The 23,390-nt window shown below is 49.2% G+C and overlaps 1 protein-coding gene across 1 annotated transcript in view; it reads right to left on the minus strand.

Annotated features, from left to right (window-relative positions):
* The window catches only part of SMAD3 (SMAD family member 3), a 128,828-nt gene extending 106,173 nt beyond the window's left edge, over positions 1–22,655 (minus strand). Inside the window, exon 1 of the mRNA XM_066388124.1 lies at positions 21,918–22,655. Within this exon, the coding sequence (XP_066244221.1) occupies positions 21,918–22,123 (206 nt within the window). The 5' untranslated portion in view covers positions 22,124–22,655. The remainder of the gene's footprint in view (positions 1–21,917) is intronic.
* Between the last annotated feature and the right edge of the window lie 735 nt (positions 22,656–23,390).

Below are 23,390 nucleotides of genomic sequence, written 5' to 3' on the forward strand. Positions count from 1 at the left end.
CACACACACCACGTGCCTTTAGTTCTGAGGCAACAGTAGGGTAAAAGAATTACTCTTGAAGAACTGGAGGAATGGCCTCAGTCTCTGTTCCCCTGCTGATGTATAGATTGTCCCAGGTCACCTACAAAAAAGGAGTGAGACCACTTGCCCTGCCTCCACCTAGGGCTGCTGTGAAAAGAGAACAACGGGAAACTGCTCTTCCAACCACAGAGTGGGCTGCACAGCATCCCCCCACCCCGGCCCCCGCGAGGCTGGAGGAGAACATCGGACAGAAGGAAACCTGGCTCATTCTCCTGCTGCTCTAAATCACCAAGAGGCTCGGGGGAGGAGAAAGGAGGAGAAACAGCAAGGTAGCAGTGGTTGTCTGGCAGGGAGAGCTGAGGGGGTGGGGTGAAATCAGGTTTTGGGGTGTCTTTCATTCCTCTGGAGTCTCCTAGCCTGGCTTCTTCAGAACTAAAAGGAGCAGCTATCTCCTCCCCTCCCCCACAAAGCTGGTAGAGAAAGCTGTTGGGCATGCTCACACTCAGGCCTGTTTGCTCTATGTCAAATGCCTTATCTGCGGTCTCCTAGGAGCTCGGTGGGCTGGGGTGCGGGGGTTCTTGGGGGAAGGGCCCTCCCTTCTCAGGGTTCACTGGGCTTTCTTTGTCTGGGGAAAGGTGGCCCTGCCAAGGAGCACACACGTGTGAAGTGCTACAGGCAGCCCCATCCCTCCTCAGCCCAGGACAGCTGCCCTCCGTTCAGTGGGGGTTATGGAATAGCCTTTCTAGCAGTGCTGAACTAAAAGTGGTGCGAAAAGGAGCGAAATGCTGCAGTTTCCGTTGCTGCTGCTCCCGCCACATAGACGGACAGTAGTGCTGCTTTTGTGGGACTCTCTCCCCAAGCTTTTCCTGCTCTCCTCCCTCTCTTCCAGGTGTTCTCACACTCCCCTGGCCTGGGCCCTCCCCTGCACCCCAACGTTGCTCCAGCAGCTTCCCTAGCCCCTCCCCACGCTGCCTAACAAGTAGAGCTAACAACGAAAAACAGTGTGAGCCACCAAGTCTGTCCAGAGAGGCCACTTCCACTTAGTAACGGCTAAATGCAATGTGCGCCCAGCCTCCCAGCCAACGTTTCTGAGAATGAGTTCCAGGCTGGGGCTCCAGGCATTTCTGATTTCCAAAGCAGAGCCTTCAACATTTGGCAAATAAGGAACAGAAAACAAACCCCAGACCAGAATTACATACAGATGATTCCTCCTGCGATAAAGGTGATAATGGGGATAAATAAACACACACATATCCCCTCCCCCTCCATCTTCAGGTTTCTATTTTTACTCTTTTTTAGATGAGCCTGAGTAATCATGTCTGAGCTGTCAATCAGCCAGACCAGAGTAACTCTAAGAACTCTTGATCTAAACCATGGCTTCCTAAGGGCCTGGCTTGCTCCGCCTGTTTCGGTCAGGGCTGGCATCACAGCAAAACAATTTCAAAGCACAGAGGCCATAAACACAAAATTAAAAGGTATAGTTAAAAGGGAGGAGATGTTTACTGGAAACTTAAGTTCTGTTGCCCAGAAAATATAGGTCTTTTTTTAAACACTCACACAAACACACACAATGCCTCTGCCACCCACCTTAAGAAATATGTACTTTGCTCTATATATGGCTCCTTATCTGCCCCTGATTATGTTCAGCTCGTGACCATGAAACCTGGAATAATTACCCCAAACAAATAACAGCCTTGGCCATAGCCAGGGCCAAAGAAAGCCAGTCCTGCATTTACTGATGACCACCCAACTTGCTCAGAGGACAAACTTGAGTTTTCCGATGGACCGATAATCATTTCCATCCATACCTGAAATGCAGCTACCACTGAGGGTGCTAGGTGGTTAGTGGAACCAAGAACAATCATATTACATAGTATTTCTCAGTCCAGAAAGAAAGGCTTTTCAACTGAAACTATGAAGGAAATTAAGGTGGGCAGATGGTAATCATCAAAGCAGGGGTCTGGCAAAGACCACTCCTTCCTTGAAGGAAAAGCAAAGAGTTAGAGGAAAATTTACTCCTGAAAGCAGAGAATTTTGATGAGGGCAAGAACATAAAGTCATTCCTGCTAGCAATAGAGTGCCCACTGGGGCTGGTCCCTGGAGACACTCTACATCACGTTGGGGGGGTGGGTAGGGAGAGGGGAGCCTGACCAGGCAGTGGCACAGTGGATAGAGCATAGGACTGGGACGCAGAGCACCCAGGTTCAAAACCCTAATGTCACCTGCTTGAGTGTGGGCTCCTTGGCTTAAGCATGGGATCATAGACATGATCCCATGGTCGCTGGCTTAAGCCCAAAGGTCACTGGCTTGAAACCCAAGGTCACTGCCTTGAAGCCCCAAGGTTGCTGGCTTAAGCAAGGGGTCACTGGCTCTGCTGTAGCCCCCACCCCCTCCCAGTCAAAGCACATATGAGAAAGCAATCAATGAACAACTAAGGTGCCGCAATGAAGAACTGATGCTTCTCATCTCCCTCCCTTCCTGTCTGTCTGTCCTTGTCCTCTCTCTGACCCTGTCACAAAAAAAAAAAAGAAGGGGGAAGATACACATCACTCAATAGCAGGCAGGTGTGTCTCTTTCACTAGCTCAGGCCCACATTCCTTAATGCATTTATCCCATCCCACACCCCCCATCCTCCCTCCCGCTGAACCCCTAGGTACTCACCATGTGACAGCAGCCACAGAGGTCTTCATTACTTTTATGTATGTATTCATTATTTATCTGTGTATACAACCCACCTCCCCTCCCCTGTAAGACCATAAACTCCTTGAGGGCAAGGACCATTATTTACATTTCTCTGAGTGCCTTGCTCAGCTTCATAAAGATTTGTTGACTGCAGAATTCCTTATTTGTCTGAAAAATAGCAACCTACCCTGGTGTGTGTCTACACCTACATCTCAAGGCTACATCTTATTTTAAAAGCTCCTTAGGCCCCACCCCTTGACCTGGGAAACACTTCTGGGTTTACTGGAATTGACACATTTTCTTCCCTCTGTAGTTCATGCCCCACTAATTAAGTATCCACCTTTGCATTCTTACCACAACCACAAGGTACCTTACCCTCCTCCTGAAAGAGATTGAATGTTGCTGCCCTTCCCCTTAATGTTCCATCTGAACAGCTGTTTCCCATCAGATCTCTTTCTTTTTTTTCTTAAGTGAGAAGAAGGGAGGCAGAAAGACAGATTTCTGCTTGTGCCCCCACTGGGATCCACTCCCAAGCCCACTAGGGGGCGATGCTCTGCCCATCTGGGGCATTGCTCCATTGCTCAGCAACTGAGCTCTTCTTTAGTGCCTGAGTCAGAGGCCATGGAGCCATTCTCAGCGCCTGGGGCCAACTTGCTCCATCCCAGCGATGGCTGCAGGAAAGGAAGAGAGAAATAGAGGGAAAGAAAGATGCGAGAGGGGGAGGGGTGGAGAAGCAGATGGTCACGTCTCCTGTGTGCCCTGACCGGGAATCGAACCTGGGACACCCAGATTCTGGGCTGACGCTCCACTGCTGAGCCAACAGGCCAGAGTTCCCAATCAGATTTCTTAGCCTGTAGGGATAGATTCCTTGCGGGGAACTATCAACAACAGAGGACACAGGAGTGTTTAGATGCTACAGCAGATGAAGTGATGGGATACTCTCAACCCACGGCAGGGACACTTTCACCACGGCACGGGGAACAGTATATGTACTCTTGCCGCCCCTAAATTTCACCGGCCATTGCCAAGGGTTGGAAACCAAGGCGTGCCAGCACTGGCAGAGGCCTCTTAAAGTTTCATGAAAAAAACCTGTGGGTCTGATGTGAGTAATGGCCTGTTTAATCCATTCTAGCTCCACCTCCTACCCTTAGTACTGAGTTTCCTGAGCAGAAATAACCAACTACAGATGGTTCCACTACTTCAAAGATGTTGCGAAACCGCTGACCCAGAGACAGAAGAGAAGTGGCGCTCCAGACTCGGGGCACCTCTTCACCAGTGGCCGCTGTGACTACCAGATCAGCACGCTTCCAGAATCCAGAACGGCTTTTCTGTGTGCGTGCACTTTCTGTCTTTTATTTTTAAACCAACCACTATCACTCCCCCCCCCCCCAAGAACAGATTTTGGGAGCACTGAACCACAGTTTTACATAGATTTGAAGCTGGGAGTCTCAATCACCAGAGTCACTTGGAGAACTTTAAAAATATGGATTCCCCAAGCCCACCCATAGAAATTCTGAATTAACTGGCCTGAAGCATGCTCTGGGCACCAGAATTTTTATAAGCAGCCAGGGCTGAGAACCTTGTGTGGTGAGCCCAGCAAGCCACTGTGTACCATTAGGAAACAGGAGTCCCAGCTGCCACAGCTTACCGTGAACCTCAAACCTCTTTCCATCCTGTCTTCAACTGGGGGGCCCCAACCTCCAGCCCCCTGAGTGATAATACAGTGATCCTGAAACTAGCTGAATGAGTAACAGAGTCGGTCATTTCTTTCAATGCAAGCTCAAGAATCAGAATGTTTCAGGTGGAAGAAACTTTAAAAATCCTGCTAAGCCAAGGCCTCTCTGGTTGGTTGAGAGGGAAGGAAACCAGGGGCCTCAGGTAGCAAAGTGACTCACCCGAGGTTACGAAGCTGGTTCACAAGGAGGCAGGCCTAGGACCCAGGACTTCCACCTCCAGTTCTCTCTCCTGCACACCAGAGGGAGCCCCTGTGGTGACAAGACCCCTGACAAAAGCAGGGGTGGTTGTTTGTTTAGGTTTGTTTTCAGTAGCCTCTCATTGCTTCCTTTCTGGAAGGCACCGTCTCCTTACTGGCCTTCAACTAGCTGAGGGCAAAAATGATTCTCCTCTGGTTCTTCAAGATCCCCGAGTGTGCTGGTCAAATCTTAATTCTCAAAGAACATACTTGCTGGCTGGCTGAGGTTCATGGAAAAAGCCATTAGCAGAGAGAGTCTACCCCAGTTTTGAAAGAGCACTCTGTTGAGCGGCGGGTCTGAGAGACCAAAAACCAGCAGTGGATGTTGGTTTCTTGTGGATAAGAGAGAGTTGATTGTTGGTTTCAAAATCTCTAACCAACCTGCGAACACGTTTCCCTTCCTTCCAGCATTTTTACAGCATCAAGGCTAGAACGCAGCTGGTGCCTACCGGCAGGCTTCCTGTTCCTTTAGGCTACCTGAGAATTCCTCTGCCTGCAGACTGATTTCCCATGCCTGGGAATAGGGAACAGGTTTTCATCAGGTCAGCCTCAGCGACACAAGCCCGTAGGCTCCCGACAGGCAGGAGAATGTATGACTGTCCCAATCAGGAGTGCATTTTCAGCTCCTGGACCACAGTGTCTGGTACCCGGGCCCCACCACCACCACCACCACCAACAGCAACTAGAGGTGCTAAGTAAGGATCTGATGAGCTAAACCATGACAGAACTGAATAAGGCCATTCAGAAATGGGCCACCTCTAAAAGTAGAGCATCGGGTGAAAAATTAAATTTGTCCCCCAGGAAAATTCGTGCACCAAGAAAAGAACAAAGTGTCAGAAGCTGAGGAAGAGAGGGCAGAGTGGTATCGTGAACTGTGAGAGCCGACAGAGAGCTTGGAGATTCTCTTCGAGCTGGATCTTCCGTAGATGCGAAGACTGATACCCAGAGACATCAAGCCGACTTTCCCGAAGTCGTAAGGCCAACCATCTGCAGAGAGTGGCCAAGGGGCCTCAGCCTCCCCCAGAAACGGGTCTCCAAGGTCTCAGTTCCTTTGTGTGCGCATCTGTTTGCTCATTCACTGATTCTTACACGTTACTGCACCTGGGGAGCTCTGATCATGATGAAGAGAAGACCAGCAGAGGCTACAGGTGGAGGACAGGCCGAAATGGTACCAGTTTTGTTCCAGGTGCTGCTGGGATGTTCTGGTGTAGATGCCCAGAGAGCAGCCCAGCCCAGAGGGAACAAAGGGTCTCCACCTGTGAACTAGAGACCTGGAAGTCATCACCACAGTGACACCCAGGGAGGAAGGACATAGTTTGAACTGAGATTCTGATTCAGCCCAACTGGGTAGAGTGAGGTTCAGCACGTGGTTTGATTTTCTCATCCCTGAAGTTAAGGCTGACAAGCAAAAAGAAAAAAAAAAAAAAAAAAAAAAAAAAAAAAAAAAAAAAAAACCCAAACAAACAAACAACAAAAAAAACACAGTGGCCAAAAGATGACATTCAGAAAGATTCTTGGATCAAAGTCCCTTTTTAAGTACTGTTATTTCACCCTCTTCCTGACAGTAACCACTTCCCACATGAGCCCCAGTAAGGCAACCGTGTAGCCCACAAAAGAGATAGAAATATGACCACACTTCCCTCTTATAAACAGGCGACAGTAAACATCTGAGACCACTGGTCCACAGCCGTGGTTAAACAAAAGGGTTGGGGGCACCCTGGAATGGCTGTCAGGGGCCCCCATGTCCCCACATGCTGACTTTCCCTCTGTGAGTGGTGAACTTGGGCCATTAACTTCAGAACTGAAACTGACCAAACAGTACCAGCCTCACACTGGGACAACTTCGTTCGGTTTCACACCCAGGCTCACCTGGCCGCTACTCCCGGAAACTCAAGAGTTTTCAGGGAAAGTGGCTGCTTTTCAGGGAAAGTGGCTCCAGGCCCATGCTCGGGGGTGCCTCTCTGTGGGACCACACTAAGAGGACAGGAGGATACGAAGTGTGCAAACCGCTCCCCAACCCCCAACCCCCAACCCCAACCTCACCTCCTAGATCAACAGTGATTGTTATCTTTTATCAGCCATGAAAGCAAAAAGTGCAACTCTTTCAATCAAGCAAGGAAAACAGGCAGACCTCAAACAAAGGTCTTTCATTAGCTCTGAGATGTTCCCGGGGTCCAGAGTTATCCTAGCCCCTAGATCAACAGGAAAAGAAAACACGAGGCCTTGGGACAGGCTCTGTCTCTGAACTGGAATGAAAAAGCATTTACAGACCTGAAGTCAGTTATTAGCTGACTGTGACAGGAAGACTCCAAGGTATTCCATGTCTGCAGAAAGTTCCACCAGAAAATGACAACAAATGACATAAATCAGCCAGCACTTTGTTTTTAACCACCATACATTTATAGAATTCTTATTTCTTCATCTATATGCTTTCAGAGAAAGTTTCCAGTAGATTCAAAGCCAGTGAGATATAGAAAGACACTAAACATGCAATTAAATTGCACATGGTTTTGAAGCTAGAATACCGCAAGCACCTTTAGAAAGTTTCCCCTGGGGGCAGGAGGCTCTCGGCTCTGTACTCTGCCCCCATTCCCTACTCAAAGGCAAGTTTTTAATCTTCATTTTGTCAACAGGAAAACAAGACTGGTGGAGGGGTAGACAGAAAGCTTGACTGCCTGAAAGGACCTGGCTTGGGTCACAAATACATCATCTTCAGGCATATCCATTTCTGTCCCTGATCCCCAGTCTGACCCCTCCCCCAAAGCTGCCCTATGGCAGACGGCTACCATCCACTCCATCAGATGCTCCAAACACAACTGTTTCTCCATCTCAACTCTAAGCTCCATGAGGGCAGGAACTGCTCTTTGACTGGGTTCACCACCATCTCCTCAGAAATTAGCAAGACATCAGATAAGTGTTCAGAAGTCTACTCATAGAAGAAGGAAATCAACAAGCAATCAGTAAGTATTAATTAAAATTTCCTAAGTATCTGGCACTGTATTAAGTACTAAGTACATAATGAGTCAAAGAAATAGCCTGAATCCTTGGCTTCAAGAGGTTTATTCCAATCCGTTATTTCAGCCACTGACTATGTGACACAATACTGGCCAATGGGATACAAGAAGGTTTCTGGGAAAGGTTTTCTTCCTGGATGAAAAGAACCCACTCTACCCCACACCCTTCTCTTACACACACACACACACACACACACACACACACACGGAAAAGCAGCCTTTTCTGCTCCTGGATCCAACTCTGTAAAAAGGGTAATGCCTGGAGCAGCTCTGGCCATCCTTGGACCAGGAGGGGTCAAGTCTGAAAATAAAAAGAGATCTGGCTGAAGACAGCAGAGCAGAAAGATGGGAGGGCTCCCCAGGCCTTGCTGATACCTAAAACCTTCCTGTCCCAGACTTCTTAGGGGAGACAATAAGCCTCTACATTGTTAAAGCTGTTAGATGGATTTCAAGTTACTTGCAGCCAAAAGCATCCTAAGACAGTGAGTCTGGCTTCTGATACAGAGTATCAGCTGGATCAGAGAGGGAAGGGGCCAACTGGCTTCCTGCAGTGCCCAGGCATGAGGGACCGAGGGCCTCCTCAGTGTGGAGGGGGGGTGGCAATGGTGAACAGAACTGGAACTCTAGATACAAAAGCAGATTCCAACCTTACCTACAAGATGGCTTGGTCATCTTCATGAAGCCCTGGGCCTAGTTCCTATGGTGACTATCCAATGAACTGAAACATAAATACTACTCCCTGTCCATATTTACCCATACACATGCCTTCTTGTGTGTGTGTGGAGGGGGAGGAATAGGGGGAGGGTAAGAAAAAATAATGGGGGTGGGGAGAATGCATTTTGTTCTATTTATAGAACACAGCACAGCCACAAAGGATGACAACCAGAGCATTACAGGATCAGGTGAAGTTCTCCAAGCAACTGTCATGTTCGGTTTGAATTTACATTTTGCTTTTCTCAGCCTGTAACTGGTCCACTTTGTCACTCCAACTGCTCTCCTTGGAGCTCATCAGACAGGGCCTAACCGATGGTAACAGTCTGGTTGGAGAACATAGAGGACTAAAGCCCCTCTCCAGACTCCCAACAAATCATTTGGGGCAAGAGAAGGGGGGGGGGTGAGACTTGGACAATCGCAGAACAAATCCTGAGAACATTAAGCAGGAGCAAAACAGTGCAGTCTTTCCACGTTCTCTACAGAATCCCACTGGCAGGGGGGTTATTTGGGGCCACGTGCTCCACGGAGGCCCTGGCACATTCCACGCATGTACCACAAAGAGAAAGAAAAGGCATGCTTGCTGATGTTTTCAATTCCTTCCTCAATGCCTTCCAAAATTCTTCAGCAGAGGATTATCCACTAACTTCCACCAGCTTCCAGCCAGCAGTATCTCTGAGGCCTCAGCTAAATGGGAGCAGGGCGGCAGGAGAGGTCAGCTCACAGACGCTGTCTCTGCTCCTGGCCATTAAACACCAGCTAAGTTGCACTGGGCCTAGTGGCATCTCCTGAGTTTGGAAGGGACATGGCCTGATGAGGATGCAGACATTCTAGAGCCAAGTGAAGGTCCTACCATGCCCTCGCTGACACCCCCACTTCCCCAGAAACAACCCACCGCCCCTCCCACCTCTGTCTACTTCCCTCCAGAGGAGCCACCAGCATAGCCCAGTGTTCCCCATTTCCTACTCCAGTTAAATAAGCTCTACTGCCAACTTGACTACATTAGATTATCTCTAAGGTCTCATCCAGGTTTAAAATACTATGCTGCCAACTTTCTGAATGACCTTAGGCCATTCATTTCATTTACAATATCAATAAATAACACGAACAGTCCCTCATACCAGTGATTTTCAACTGGTGTACTGCAAGAATTTTTAAAACATGCAATACCTGACTATTTAATCAGGGCACTGATCTCTTTTCCCTTAGACTGTCAAATTTAAAAAATGACAACAAACAGCCAATACCAAGGATAGCCATCCAGTGTGAATGAACCAAAATTATACCTATATTTTTGTCAGATCAACAAAAAAAATCTATTTTTTGGCACGCCACATAATTTTAGTCATTAGTTTATGCGTGCAATGAGATTTAAAAGGACTGAAAATTGCCGCCTTCCGCTTTATCAGTGGCATATAAACTGGCTAATCTAATCCCGCCAGTTACCTTGGTCAGCTATCACAACCCCTGGCACAGAGGCAGGGTGACTATTTACCTATGTTTGTCTGGACAGACCAGGTTTATGCCCAATTTTTGGCCATGCTTAATAACAGCAGTGCCCCTTTCTACTCTTACAACAGTCCCGGTTTGTGCAATAAATCACGTAGTCGCCCGAGATTCTAGAAGGGGTAGAGCTTTGGAGGCAAATTCAGATCCATCTCTTGTCACGAGACCTCAAGAGGATGACGGTAGCCTTTTCTGGGAAACCTGGGGACAGACAACCAGGGTCAGGAACCAGAGACCTCAGTTCAGGTTCCTATTCTGCCACTGACACCTCAGAGCCTCACTCTCCTCTAACAACAGGGCCGACTGCTCCGTCCCAGGGCACTGCAGATGACTACAGATCAACGAGCTGATCGGTGGCTCATCGTCGTGTCTGGCATCTAGTCGGCACTCAGTCCGTGTCCCACATCCCAGGATCACCAGGTAAGAGGGCTCAAGCGATCTGCTACAGGCCACCACAACTGACCCAAATCCTTACTTGGACAAAGCAGAGGGCACCACCTTGCCTAAGCTTCTTGTACCAGGCCCTGGAGCAGGGGTCCCCAAACTACGGCCCGCGGGCCACATGCGGCCCCCTGAGGCCATTTATCCAGCCCTCCGCACTTCCGGAAGGGGCACCACCATCTCATTAGCCAAAAGCAGGCCCATAGTTCCCATTGAAATACTGGTCAGTTTGTTGATTTAAATTTACTTGTTCTTTATTTTAAATATTGTATTTGTTCCCGTTTTGTTTTTTTACTTTAAAATAAGATATGTGCAGTGTGCATAGGGATTTGTTCATAGGTTTTTTTTTTATAGTCCGGCCCTCCAATGGTCTGAGGGACAGTGCACTGGCCCCCTGTGTAAAAAGTTTGGGGATCCCTGCCCTGGAGGATGCATGCCCTGAGTTCCGACTCCGATTGAATTTTGTGCATCGCTGATGATTTTTCTCTATAAAAATCTGCAAGTGCCTGTGGAAGCCTCAACCCCACCTCTGTCAGAAAGGGTTTTAGCAATACTCTAGGCTCGCGCTGCATAAAGAAATAGGAGGCGGCACTGCAGAATGTTGTCCAGTCTGCAAAGTGCTTTCAATGCATAGCTTATTGAAGTAAGTAACTTCAAGGGTCCTACCAGGGAGAGATTCTTTTCCCATTTTACTAGTGAGGAAAAGAAGGTTCAAAGGAGTTAGGTGACTTGTTCACAGTCACCAGAGCAGTAAGTGTGGGAGCAGGGAGTTGAACATGGGTCTCCTGGAGGGTGGCCAGATCTGTCCACTGCAGTATGCTGCCCCTTTCGCGTCAGGTCGCTCTCCACATTTTTCAAAATGATCTGTGAACTAGAATCAGCCTATGGACACAAAACTTCATCTTCTAAAAACCTATGAACTTAAATTAACAACAACAACAAGAAAGATGACTCAAACCAGACAAGGTAAATTGTACCCAATCTCTAAATAGCCAAAATAATTTCACTTTCCTCTCAGTGATAAAATTAATGAACACCACGAATATGAACTATTATGGCTCTCTTATTAAGGAATATAATCTGTTTTTAATAGGCTTATAGCCTTTGATGAGCCTGCAGTAGAAAATCTAGCTATTTTTGCTGATTGCCGTATGGTTTGGAATTGGGAAGCCTGGCCTAGATGTTCATCAATGAAGAAATTAAAAACATTGACCAGAGACATTCCACATGGAGGCGCGGATCCAGGCACAGGGGAAACTCAGAAAGAGGCTGAGGTCTGATTGCGAGGTCTTTGCCTGGGGAGGGCAGGCATCTGCATGGAGCCCAGGAACACTCCACTTCCTTTCCCAAGGAATCCGTGTCAAGAGGCTGGCGTGACTCACTAGCTAATTACCTGAGCACTGGGGCTCCCAGAGTCCTCCTGGCTGTACAACTCGTCTTCTCTCCTGACAGCAAACCAAACAGTATTTTCACCCTGGTCCAGACATAGCCTAAAGCTGTCCACATGGTGGTATAAGGGATTATGACTCTGACCTGGATAACTCGGGCAGAAAACCTGCTGTTACCAGCCATGGGTTGGGGAGAAAATGAAACAAGAACAGAATAGTGGCTTCATCTGTGCCACTCCCTGCTTTAAAATCTCCTGGGCGCTTACAAAGCAGGCAAGATCCAAACGCCAAGCTTGGTGGACCAAAGCCCTTGGCAACATCCTTTTCCAACTCCTCTCTGGACACTCCTCCTTCCACGTTCTGGCCACCCTGAACTATCCTGCCTGCCCCAGACACCAGGCCCGGCATGCTCTCTGTCTGGCCAGGGCTCACGCAGCCTTCACCCCACTCCCAGGCTCCTATCCAGCCTTTGGGGTCCTGCTCCAGCATCACCTGCTGGGTAAAGCCTTCTGACTCCCCTAGAAAGAGCTGCTCTTCCCCTAGGCTCCCAAACAACATTACATTAAATCATTACTAGAGTTTCTCCCATCAGCCCACTGTAACTGTGGTCATTCCATCCCTTTTTGCCTCTGCACAGTTTAGAGACAGGACTTCATCTCTGCATCTCCTGAGGCCCAGCACAAGTCAGTGCCCAATACGTGTATCCAACAAACAAATCTATGGTCAGAGGTCCAGTTCTCTGCTCCACGTCAGATGGGCAGCTGCAATATGCATCACCTTCTTCCTCATCCACAGTCACTCTGATCTGGGTTCAAGGAGAGGGGAGGTGATCTCTGAGGACGTTCCTACAGTCCTGTCCGTATAATGATGCCTCAACTGAGAGAATGGTGCTAAAAATAGGCCTGCCTCCCTCTACCGTGGCCGTGTTCTCAGGAGAGAGTACATAGGAAGGCCCCTACTATATCACATTCAAAAAGCAGAAATCAAGGTAACAAACTGTTAAATAGCATGTGTTTTATTCTGCTATCTTGAAAGACACCTTCATACAACCTGGAAGGCCAGGTTTGGAATTTAGAATTCTCTGACTCCTTGGTTGCACAATGGAATGTGAATGCTCAGGGACAACTGGCCCCAAATCCCAGCCCACCCCCAGTGCCAGTCCACACTTAGAAGGGCTTCCTGCACACCCATTCAGACACCATAAACCCAGGGTCCTTCTGATTCCTCCAGGCCTCTGCACCCCTTGTCAGCCCACAGTGCACACACTGTCCATGGTCAGTGCCATCTGCTCTCAGGCAGAGGGACCTGGGGAAGAGGGTCCACACAGGACGTGGAAGCAGGCTCGAGACCCATGGGTCAGGACCCGAAGTGTGGCCTGGAAGAAGGAGGTGGAAGCTCCAGAAGGGCCACCCCCGGCCCCACAGCTCTGCCCCATGAAAAGCTCATCTGGAAGAAGGCACAGTGTGGCCCTCTCAGCCCGGGTCCCTTCTTACACATTGCTATGGGTCGTCAGGGGCCCACCACCCATGTCTAGGTTATATCAGAGCCATGAATTTCTGACATTGACCATTCTCACTTAACAGCCAAATCAACTGGCAAGGTGGTACTTGAGGGAAAGCCAGAACTACCTTCCAACCGGGTCTTAAGAAACACCAACAACAATAAACACCACACACTTCCGGGCAGGCTATCAGTGACATGTGCGTGAGTCACAGCATTTCTTCTTCAGGACCTTACCCATCCCCCGCCCCAGGAGCACTGATTCATCAAAGTTTGTTTTCAATACTATTATTTTTAGTCAGCCAAACAATGTTTTTAAATGATGGTAGTGAAGGGCATGGGGAAGGGCAGAACCACCTAAGTAGACGAATTGTTTCTCTTTCAATGGCTTGGCAGGCCCTAGATCAACAAGTGGTGTGATATGTGCTCCTGGTGCTCATGTGCTGATGGTAGATTCTGTTACTACCCAAACCAAGGTTCTCCAAATAGTGAGCCCTGAGAGCAAGGAGTGTGGTGGGGTCCCCTACTGGAACTGATTGATACCATCAGTCAAATTCCCCCCTTGAAAGGGAAAATGAGGGTTTACTGAGCACCTACTAAGTGCTGTGAACAACAAATACCAGCCAAGTGCTTGATCTATCTGATCTCACTTGGGTGGATTTATTTGAAGTAGGTGTTGCCATCTCCATTTTACAGATGAGGAAACCGGGGCTCAATAAATAGAGGCAAGTGCACCCAAGGCTACCAGATAGCTAGTAATGGGCAGACTCAAACCCAGGTCTGTCAGATTCCAGAGCCCTCTCTGCTCTTTCTTCAATACTGCGCTCTTCCTGTCCATCCAGCCCCCCACCTGTGCTCTCCAGGTGATATTTTAAGAATCCTTTGGATACGGATAAATGGCGACACACAAAATTTAAAGAGTAGCCAAACAAACTAGCTCATTCTGCCCTCCCACACATAGAGAAATAAGGCTCACCTTGAGTCTGAAATTCAATGAGGGCAAGAGAAAGTTGACAGTGGGGGAGATTTGCAGCAAAGGGGAAAACCCAATTTCCATCCGCGGTGCCTGCTTTCAGCCACTTGTAACTGTTCAAAAAGTCCTTTCTGGAGCCATTACTCCACATTTGGGCTTAGCCCAGAAGTGATTTTTTAAGGAAAAAATGCCTTTTGGCATTTTTGAGCCATGACAGCATAAAAACAGACCTTTAAAAACACACACCCAAAAAGCATTACTATTTTCAAGAGTCCAGTTAAAGAGAAAAAAATGGTGACACCTCAGAGCTACGACTTGGCTCGGCAGTTTGTGATGCAACGCTTAGCAGCAAAAGTGACCAGATCTGTGACTGTGGGTTTCAGAGGTGAACCCTTACACTGTGGTTCTTGAACAACACTCTCATTCTTAACCCCCAGCAAAGCCTTCAGGAGGCAAACCTGCCAGATGTAAGCGGGGAAAGCCATGTGATACAGAAAAGGTACTATTTCAGGAAAAACTCACTTTTCATTTCCTAGCTAGGGTTTAACCTGTAACCTCCCTGCTGCCTGACAAAAGGTGCGTGCTCACACCATCAAGTACAGTCTTTCTTTATACAGATGCCTGAAAAGAAATGAAGGAAGCTTTCTGGGTAAACTCTGACATATGAGCCAACATTCTCCCCAGGTATCCTCTATAATGCCCATCCCTTACATTTGACCATTTTTAGCCATTTGTGGTCATTAGTTTAAGTAAACTTCCTGCTCTGAGAATAGTCAAAAATAGCAACAAAGAAGAAAAATTGCTCACTGAAATCCTCATCTTCATCCTGGTGGTCCACTATTTTTATATTTCTTTATAGTTAAATATCTCTGATTTGAGTCACAAGTAAGGGAGAGGTGTGGAGCAGCATGGGGGGAAATAACCAAAATTAAAGACTGATTTATAGTTCATGACTTTTATTTATATAAATGGATTGGCACCAGACTGATAGGGTCTTAGGACATTAGCCATTAAGAAAGATTGGGGATTCATTGATCAACTGGATTTGTGCAAGTGGAATCTTCTAAAATGCTTGCTTGAAACCCACTTTAAAGTTAAACAGGCCCTCCAATAGAACTTATCCTGCCTATTCTTCAGTTAAGAACATCTGAGACCCAGAGATATGAAGTGACTTGCCCCAGGTCACGGAGCTAAGTCTAGAACAGTGTTTTTCAACCACTGGTCCAGACTGGTGCCGGTCCACCGGAAATTTTGTGCTGGTCCGCAAATGAGTTATCACGCTGATGCTGTATAAAGATTAATAGAACCAACAATCTTAGTCAAATTTGCTTGTGCTCAGGGTGACTTTTTAATGGTCCCCAAAATAATTCACCTATTTTTGCTGGCCCCCAAGTATAAAAAGGTTGAAAATCACCGGTTAGAACCTAGCCAGGTCTGCTGACTCCTGCCTTCAAAATGACCCCAAAAACCCTGCTTATAACTAATATTTCTTTGACAGCATTTACGAAGAGAAAAGGCCTACTAAACAAAATTTAGCCTAGTCCAGAATTAGCTAATCCTCTTAATTAATAGGCTTCTACTGTGTTTTCACTTTAAACTGTGTCTCTCTGTCAAAACATTGTGCAGCAGTGTGCCACTGTGGCAGGCTGCTGTTTACAGAGAGGCCTCAGCTAATCAGCAGCAGAGAGCGCAACTTGTGCTATAGATTTGTTATTTCTAAAACTGTTAATTAAGTCAAAACAAAGAGTAATGTTTCTCTCTCTCTCTCTCTCTCTTACCCTCATCAGGAGTCAATAAACTGCAGAGCTTGGGGGATTTGGCTCTCTGACATCAAGAAAACAGTATTTACAAATTAACTAGAGTGAACACATACACCATTATTTCCACTACCCAAACCCACGTTGGCAATCAGTGGATCAGAAGCAACAGGAGGGCAGGGACAGTGGCTGCCTTCCTCACTATTTTGTCCCTATTGCCTAGCACAGGGTTTGGGTGCACTGCAGGAAAGCATAAAAAGGAAGTATACAAGTTCTCCTGGAATCTTTGTTCTAAAACTTGGAGTCGAGTAAAATTAGAAACCAAACTTCTGCAGGGTGTGGTTAAAAATGGCAGCCTCCAGCTGTTTACAGGAACCATTGTGCTTGGAGATTGAAGGCTTGTGGCCTGGGAACCTGTCAGCTGTCAACAGATGATTCCGGGCCCTCGGCCCTCGCTGGGGAGGAGTGAGTCCCATCCAAGGGCGCACCAGCCACTGGTGTCTGCAGAAGGCCGGCCACTCTCCCAGCCCCGGGCATGCACAGCAGGTGCCTTCATGAGCAGTCTTTCTGGGCACTTCTCTCCCCAGCCAACCAACAGCATCAGATGTGGATGTGGAGAAGGGGCAGGCTGATTTTTTTTTAATAGTTCACTACTTCAAAAGAGACAAGGACAAATGTTAACTAGGACTATTCATGAGCCTGGCTGTTTGAGAAAGCTGCATTCCACCTTAGAGAACATAACTGCACTTAGAGGAAGCTGGGGGAGAGGTAGATAAAGAAAGAGGGAGAATAAGGCAATGGGAATCAAGTCTGACTTCAACTTGTAAAGCAAGCACTGCTTGGGGCCTTTTTTTTTTTCTCATAAAGAAGCGCATGCACAATATGGCTGTATTGTGCATCAAATGGCATTAAAGTCTTCTAATAAATTAACAAGTGAAAAAAAATTAATGGTCGCTCAGTCCATTAAATCGTGTTAATTTTATTTCCATTATAATACAGCAATTACAAGTTTACATTATTAAAACCAATATATACTTTTCAAAAAAAAACCTCATTTTAATTGGATTCCTGATGTCAGCTGAGCCAAAGTCTCTCATTTTCATCAGCTTCTTGCATTTCTCATCAGAGAACTAAATGATTATTGTATTCATTGACTTTTTTCTATTATTAGAACTGTCATGTAAAACTTTACATCCTTGCAAAGACTTTTCAAAATGTCTTATTAAAAGTGCTTACTTCTATACAGAAACTCGGGCTGAAAGAATCTGTTTTCAGCAAGTGTTAAGCAGTGAAATGAAAGACCAGGTCACGCAGAAACTCTGAAATGCTGAGCACCCATAATCATCTCCAAGTTGTCCACTTTTTATTGACGCTCTCTGTTATATTCTGAGCTAATAGATCTAAAGGCGCTGTTCCCACAGAGGAAACCTGAATTTCAGGTTTGGAATACCGACTTTTCACTTCAAAGAGAGAATGCGTGACTCTGGAGCAAAATACTGCTCAGAGGTCACTCGCCCTTTGGTGCAAGTTATACGGTAACTTATTCACAGCAGTGCTCAGTTTAACAGAAGGCAGAAGAAAAGATGTCACTGCCTCATTCCCGTAGGTAACTAGCCCCACACACCAAAAGTGCTGACAATCAGGCTGCAGTCAGAAACACCCCTTGGATAACAACTCCTGTATTCCTGCTGGCATTCCACTGCACACAGCCCCCTTCCTCCTCTCCGACCTCCTCCCACAGAGTCAGTGGTCCCGTCCCCCCCCCCCCCCCCCCCCCCCGGCCCCCGTACTTTTACATCCCTCGGCTGCAGCACGTGCCTTATGTCTTTGGGAAAATCTCTCTCTCTGGTTTATAAAACATTTCTACAAGCCTTATCTCATCCTGATTTTACAGATGCAGACACGAAGGTTCTGAGACATTCAGTAAACTCTTATATCCACCCAGGTATTAAAATGGCAAGATCCAGGACCTGAATTCTATGCTTTTTTTTTCCAGAGAAAAGAGATGGATGTCATTATTTTGTTTTGTAACAGAGTGACTCCTACAATATTTGAGACTCATCACAGGTGTTTCCTTTCCACCAAAAAACTCCACTCTGTCCTAAAGTTCCTATTTCTTTGGATGGCTGGTACATATTAGACACTCAAATAATGCCCTATTAATGTTTCCCTTACTGAAGTGTAAACTCCTCACAGGCAGGGGCCATCTCAAATTTACCTCTACATCCTCCCCCACTGCCTGGAATACTGACTCAGACATGAGAGGGCCAATAAATAACAATGAATCAACAAACTCCAACTCTAACATTTAATTAGGACCTGTGAGCAAGGGACTGTCTGCAACATGCAACAGCCCAAACACTCAACTTCTGAGCGCAACAGCAAGTTCCAAGGTTCCAAACGTCAAAGAAATGTCAGGTTGATTCTGGGTTCAGCCACGGCTCCAAGCCAGCGCCATAGTCAGCTCCTCTCCTGCGAGCCCCTCCTCTACCCAGCCCCTCTCCTCATTAAGGTTAACAAGTGGCCTTGGCAATAGGTCCTCAGAAGTCTGAGAAAGAAGTGCTAAAGATGTGGGGTCTTTTCTCCTTTTCCTAGGGTGAGGGTGGCCTGGCAAAGCCCCGGGAGCTACCAGGAGGAGGCTGTGCTAAAAGAGAAGCACAAAGAGGCAGGAGTTGGTGTGCTCCAGAAAATCTTCCCATCTTCTTTCTTCTGGACTTGGTGCTTTGACACAAGAAAGCCCAAGTTCCCTGCCAAATAAACCCGGCCGTAAGCTTGGTCCAGCTCCCAACAGCTGTGCCAAGCCATGGATCCTATCAGTGGAGGCACCAATTATCCAAGTCCATCAGAACAATCATTTAAAGTGTGCCTGGCTCCTGATTGCTGACAAAACAGGTACCCATCTTCTCTATCCCTCAGTAGCAAATGTTAGGACTCCATTCTTAGAAACTGGTCAGGAAGATACCTACCTCGTCAGCTTTACTCAGGTACTCAAGCAGGTGAGGGGTGAGATGATGTTATACTACCTACGTGCTGCCTGGCCTGCGTGACCTCCGCGTATGCTGAGAGCCCGCATCAAGTGTGCCGCAGTCAGGCTCTCACCACTTCCTTGGCACTAGTCTCTTTTACATTCTTGGTATCAATAAGCCTGTATCACTCCAGCTCTTCTGACCTCAGAGACAGGTTCGAGCTGGTGTAACAGAGAAGCAGGCACGCAGTCTGGAAGGCCCTAATATACAGCCATAACTGCCAAATGTTACTGTTGTCGATCATAGTTACATATTAGCCAAAACACACTTGTCAAAATCTCCTTGGACTGAGGGCTTCTTAAATCCCAAGGTCCCAGATCTCACAGAGCACTTTTAAGTACCCAGTGCCCCAACCCTCAAACACAGTAGGATAACTTATAAAAGGAAGTATGGAGAGAGACAATTTGACAAGCAGTACCACAATCTACAGAGCTTAATAGACACATCGGATGTCACTAGCATGAGGCCAGCTAACCACGTCCCCAAGACATGGCCTTTCGTTTTCTGCCCACGACCAAAACAGCAGCGACTGTTGCCAAGGGAGACAAGGTGACCCAGCGGCGTGGGCACAAAACCCAGGGATGGAAATCCATTTTGTCTGGATCCACCCAAGTAACTGAGTTTCCCTGAGAAAAGATGAAACTAAATCTGCCTCCTTAGGTCCTTGCCAGGCAGGTAGAAGATGTCTTGGTCCTAACACAGTGGTGAGAGACCAAGGAGCAAGTTAGCTTGAACTCTCAGAAACATCGAAAGCTTCATATGCCTCAGGCTGCAGAGAGCTTTGGAAGAGGAAAAAGCAGACCCAAGTTATGTGCCCCCAGAGGTCAAACTTTTACCAAGGCAGGGGAGAAAGCAAGGCATCCCCTCCAGGCTGTCCCCAGCCCACAGACTGAACATTAGCAACCTTACCAACAAAGATCCACACTGCCCTCTCCCCCCACTCCCGGTTAACAGTACTTTAACATTCAACAAAGAATGTATTCAGAACCTTCAAAGTAAACAGCAGCAGGGGGCCGGAAAAGGAGCACATTGGGTCGGAATCCCAGGTCTACCACGGCCAGCCTCTTCACCTCTCCCCTCCAAAGTTTTCTCAACTTAAAAAAAATGAGATAAATCCTAAGCCTAACTGCTTTATCTGTTTTCCAGGAGTTTCTTTCTCAGTTTCATGAAAGTCTTCTGTAAACTGTAAAACACTTTACACAGCTGCTTATTTTATAAGTGATTTTTTTTTTTCTGTTCCAAGGCATAAAGCACTGTCCTCAATGCACCTGGGCAGCTAAGAAGGCAGACTTTGGAAACACCTCCCCAGGCAGGAGAAGCAGGACACTCACTCACCCTACCCACCAAAAGGATAAAGAAGAATTAAGAAGCAGAGTTGGGACCAGAACCCAGGGCTCACTGACCATCACATCACACCACCTCCTCTGAAGTCAGTTCTGGCTCCAGATCACACGCCCAGAGTGCACTTCCCAGACAGCACACCGCCTTCCCTCCCCCTTTATTGACTGGATCCACCCAGTTAAAAAAAAAAATTATTATTTTTTAAGTCAGCGCTCCCACCATATGTGGCATTTATTTCCAGAGGAGGCCAGCCTTGGGTTCCCAGGGACAGATGTTGCTTTGTGCCTGCCTGACACGGCTGGCAGCCCTTGTACAGCTGCTCCAAGCAGGTGGCCAAGGATGGAGTCCTCTCCTGGCCCACAAGCAAGGATGAGTCTCTGTGGGGCTCAAGTCGTGGGGATCCTCTACTCATTCCTCTGCAGCCTGGGACCCCAAGGGCACCCCCCCACACACACACACACACACACCTTCCTTGGTACAGAGTCAGACTTCAGAGGCTGAGAGAGACAGGAGGCCAAGGTGCCCACCACACCCCAATCTCCAGCGAGGCACAGCTAAACTAACAGAAAGTCCTGGGATTGAAGAGGAGTCACTGACCCCTTCTATCAGCCATCTGTGAGCTCCTCCACCCCAACCTAGCTAGCGCAACGTGGATTATAAAGGAGGTCCAGACAGATGGCAAAGCGCTTTGGGAAGGAGGGCTCTGCAGGAATGCAAAGGCCACGGCGAGGCCCACTTTCCGTGCGTTTTGTTATCTGGCCGGCTCTAAGACCCCCTCGCTTCTGCATCAACCCGAAATCTCCGACTGAAAGGAGGGCATAAAGCGGTCGGGGGAGACAGCCGAGGGGGGAGGGAATCCTACTCTCTGCCACTTGTCTCATATTTGAAAGTCAGAGCATTGCGCTGCAACCAAAGTGAGTGTGTGCGGAGTGGGGCGGGAGACTGGCACAACCAAGTCTAAAAATACTCGATAAAAATGCTAATCCCGAAGGCAAAGAGAGAACGAAGAAGGAATCTGTCAATCACAAGGCTCCCGCTCCTCACCCACAACCCCAGCTGTACCGACTGCATTCCTGTTGAGGAGGAAAGACGTGGGGGTACAGGGCTGAAGAAAAGAAAGGGAGAGACACCACCACCTCCACGAGCGCGGGCCGCGGGGGCGGGAGGCGGCAGCGGAGGAGGGGCTCCGGCCGGCGGAGCCGAACAAAGCGGCCTCAACTTTGAGCCCGAAGCTCCCCGGAGTGGGGGCGGTCAATTCCAGCAGCACCCCCACCCCCTTCTCGGGAGGTGAAAAGCGAATGTGAGGTCTGGAAGTGAGCGTGCCGCGTGGAAGCCTCAGGCTCTGAATCTGCAAATCCAGAGGAGGTTTTGTTTGGGGTCCCCTTTCTGCCCGTGCTCCCACCCCTCACCCCTTGCACATACACACATACACTCTCTCTCTCCCCCCTCACCCCTTACACACACACATACTCTCTCTCTTTCTCTCTCTCGCTCTCTCTCTCTCTCCCTGTCCAACCCCACCCGGCCGGCCCTGTTGCGCCAGGGGGCTGGGCCGGCGCGCCCCCAGGGTCGCCCGGGCCCCCACCTGGGGATGGTGATGCACTTGGTGTTGACGTTCTGCGTGGTGATGGCCTTCTCCAGCTCGTCCAGCTGCCCTGTCTTCTTGAGCTTCTTGACCAAACTCTTGACCGCCTTCTCGCACCACTTCTCCTCCTGCCCGTTCTGCTCGCCCTTCTTCCAGCCCAGCAGGCGCTTCACGATCGGCGGGGTGAAGGGCAGGATGGACGACATGGTTGGAGAGGGCGCTCGGGCGCCGAGGGGCGCCCCCGGCGGGGCTGGGCGCGGCGGGACGCCGGGGGCGCAGAGGGGCGCTGGGCCGGGACGCCCAAAATTCTTCGCCTCAACTCTCGGCGAACTTGCCCGTTCTCCGGGCCGGGCCGGGCCCAGGCGCTGGAGCCTGCGGGACTACCACGGCAGAGAGAAGAGCAGTGGGGAAGGCGGCTGGCGGACGACAGCGGCGCCGGGTCTGGCAGGCCCCGAACGCGGGGCGGAGGCGGCGGCCGCGAGCCTCGGAGTGGCAGAAGAAAGTTTGGGTTTCCGCACGGGGTGGCTGTTTGGGTGCCGCCTCCAGGAAGAAAGTCCAACCCCCAGCCAAACTTTGCTCGCCTCGATCGCTTTGATGCGCAGATCCCTCCGCCTCGGAAGCCTGGCCTCTCCGCTGCCCGCCTCCTTCACCGCTCGCTTGCTCGCTCCCTGCGCCGGCCTGGGCCGTGCGCCGCGCTCCAGCTCCCGCTCCCGCCCGCTCCCAGTCTGTGTTTCATGCAAATCCGCGTGCAGCCTCCTTTCCAAGTGCTGTCACCGCCCCCTTGCCGCCGGGGCTCCCCGCCTCCTCCCCCGCTCCCCGCCACCTCCTCCCCCGGGCGCCCTGCCCGCCCCCTGCCTCCGGGAGGGTACCCAGCCTCCCCAGCCCCGCGTGGAGCACGCCCACGTGAGCGATTGGGAACAGCGGCCTCCCGGGCTGGAGAGCGCAGGACCCCGCGCGGCCCCGACCTGAGTCCGGCGGGCCCCGGGAGGAAGTCGTGGGAAAGAAGAGGCTAGCGGGGGCCTCCGGCGCGGAACCCACACTCAGGAAGCTCAGTTGGAGTTGCAGGCTGGAGAATTTAGATTCTGACCGAATGAGCTCCGTCTGGCCAAAGGCTGGCTGTGCACCCCTGGGAGGACCCTGGTCCGAGAGGGAGCCTACAGAAGGCTGAGGCCCAGGAAGTCGGGGCGCGCACTTGGACTCAGGCGCGCTGATCCCGGTCAGGGACAGTGGCGGGCGCCCGCCCCCGGGACTGTTTTTGTTCTCTCGTCGCTGAGATCACACCGGCTGAAAGCCCCGACACTGCGAGGAGTAGTAGGGAGCAGGGAGGAGTGAGATCTCAAAGGTGGATATTTGGGAACCTCAGTGACTCCCTGGGACGGGTAATAGCTGAAGCCAGGCGTCCCTTGAGCCTTGTGAATGAATGCCCGGTAGAAAATGAGCTGCAAAGACATCTGTTGAGTTCATAAAAGAATG

Source organism: Saccopteryx leptura, chromosome 6, assembly GCF_036850995.1.
Source record: "Saccopteryx leptura isolate mSacLep1 chromosome 6, mSacLep1_pri_phased_curated, whole genome shotgun sequence".
NCBI classification, from domain to species: Eukaryota; Metazoa; Chordata; class Mammalia; order Chiroptera; family Emballonuridae; genus Saccopteryx; species Saccopteryx leptura.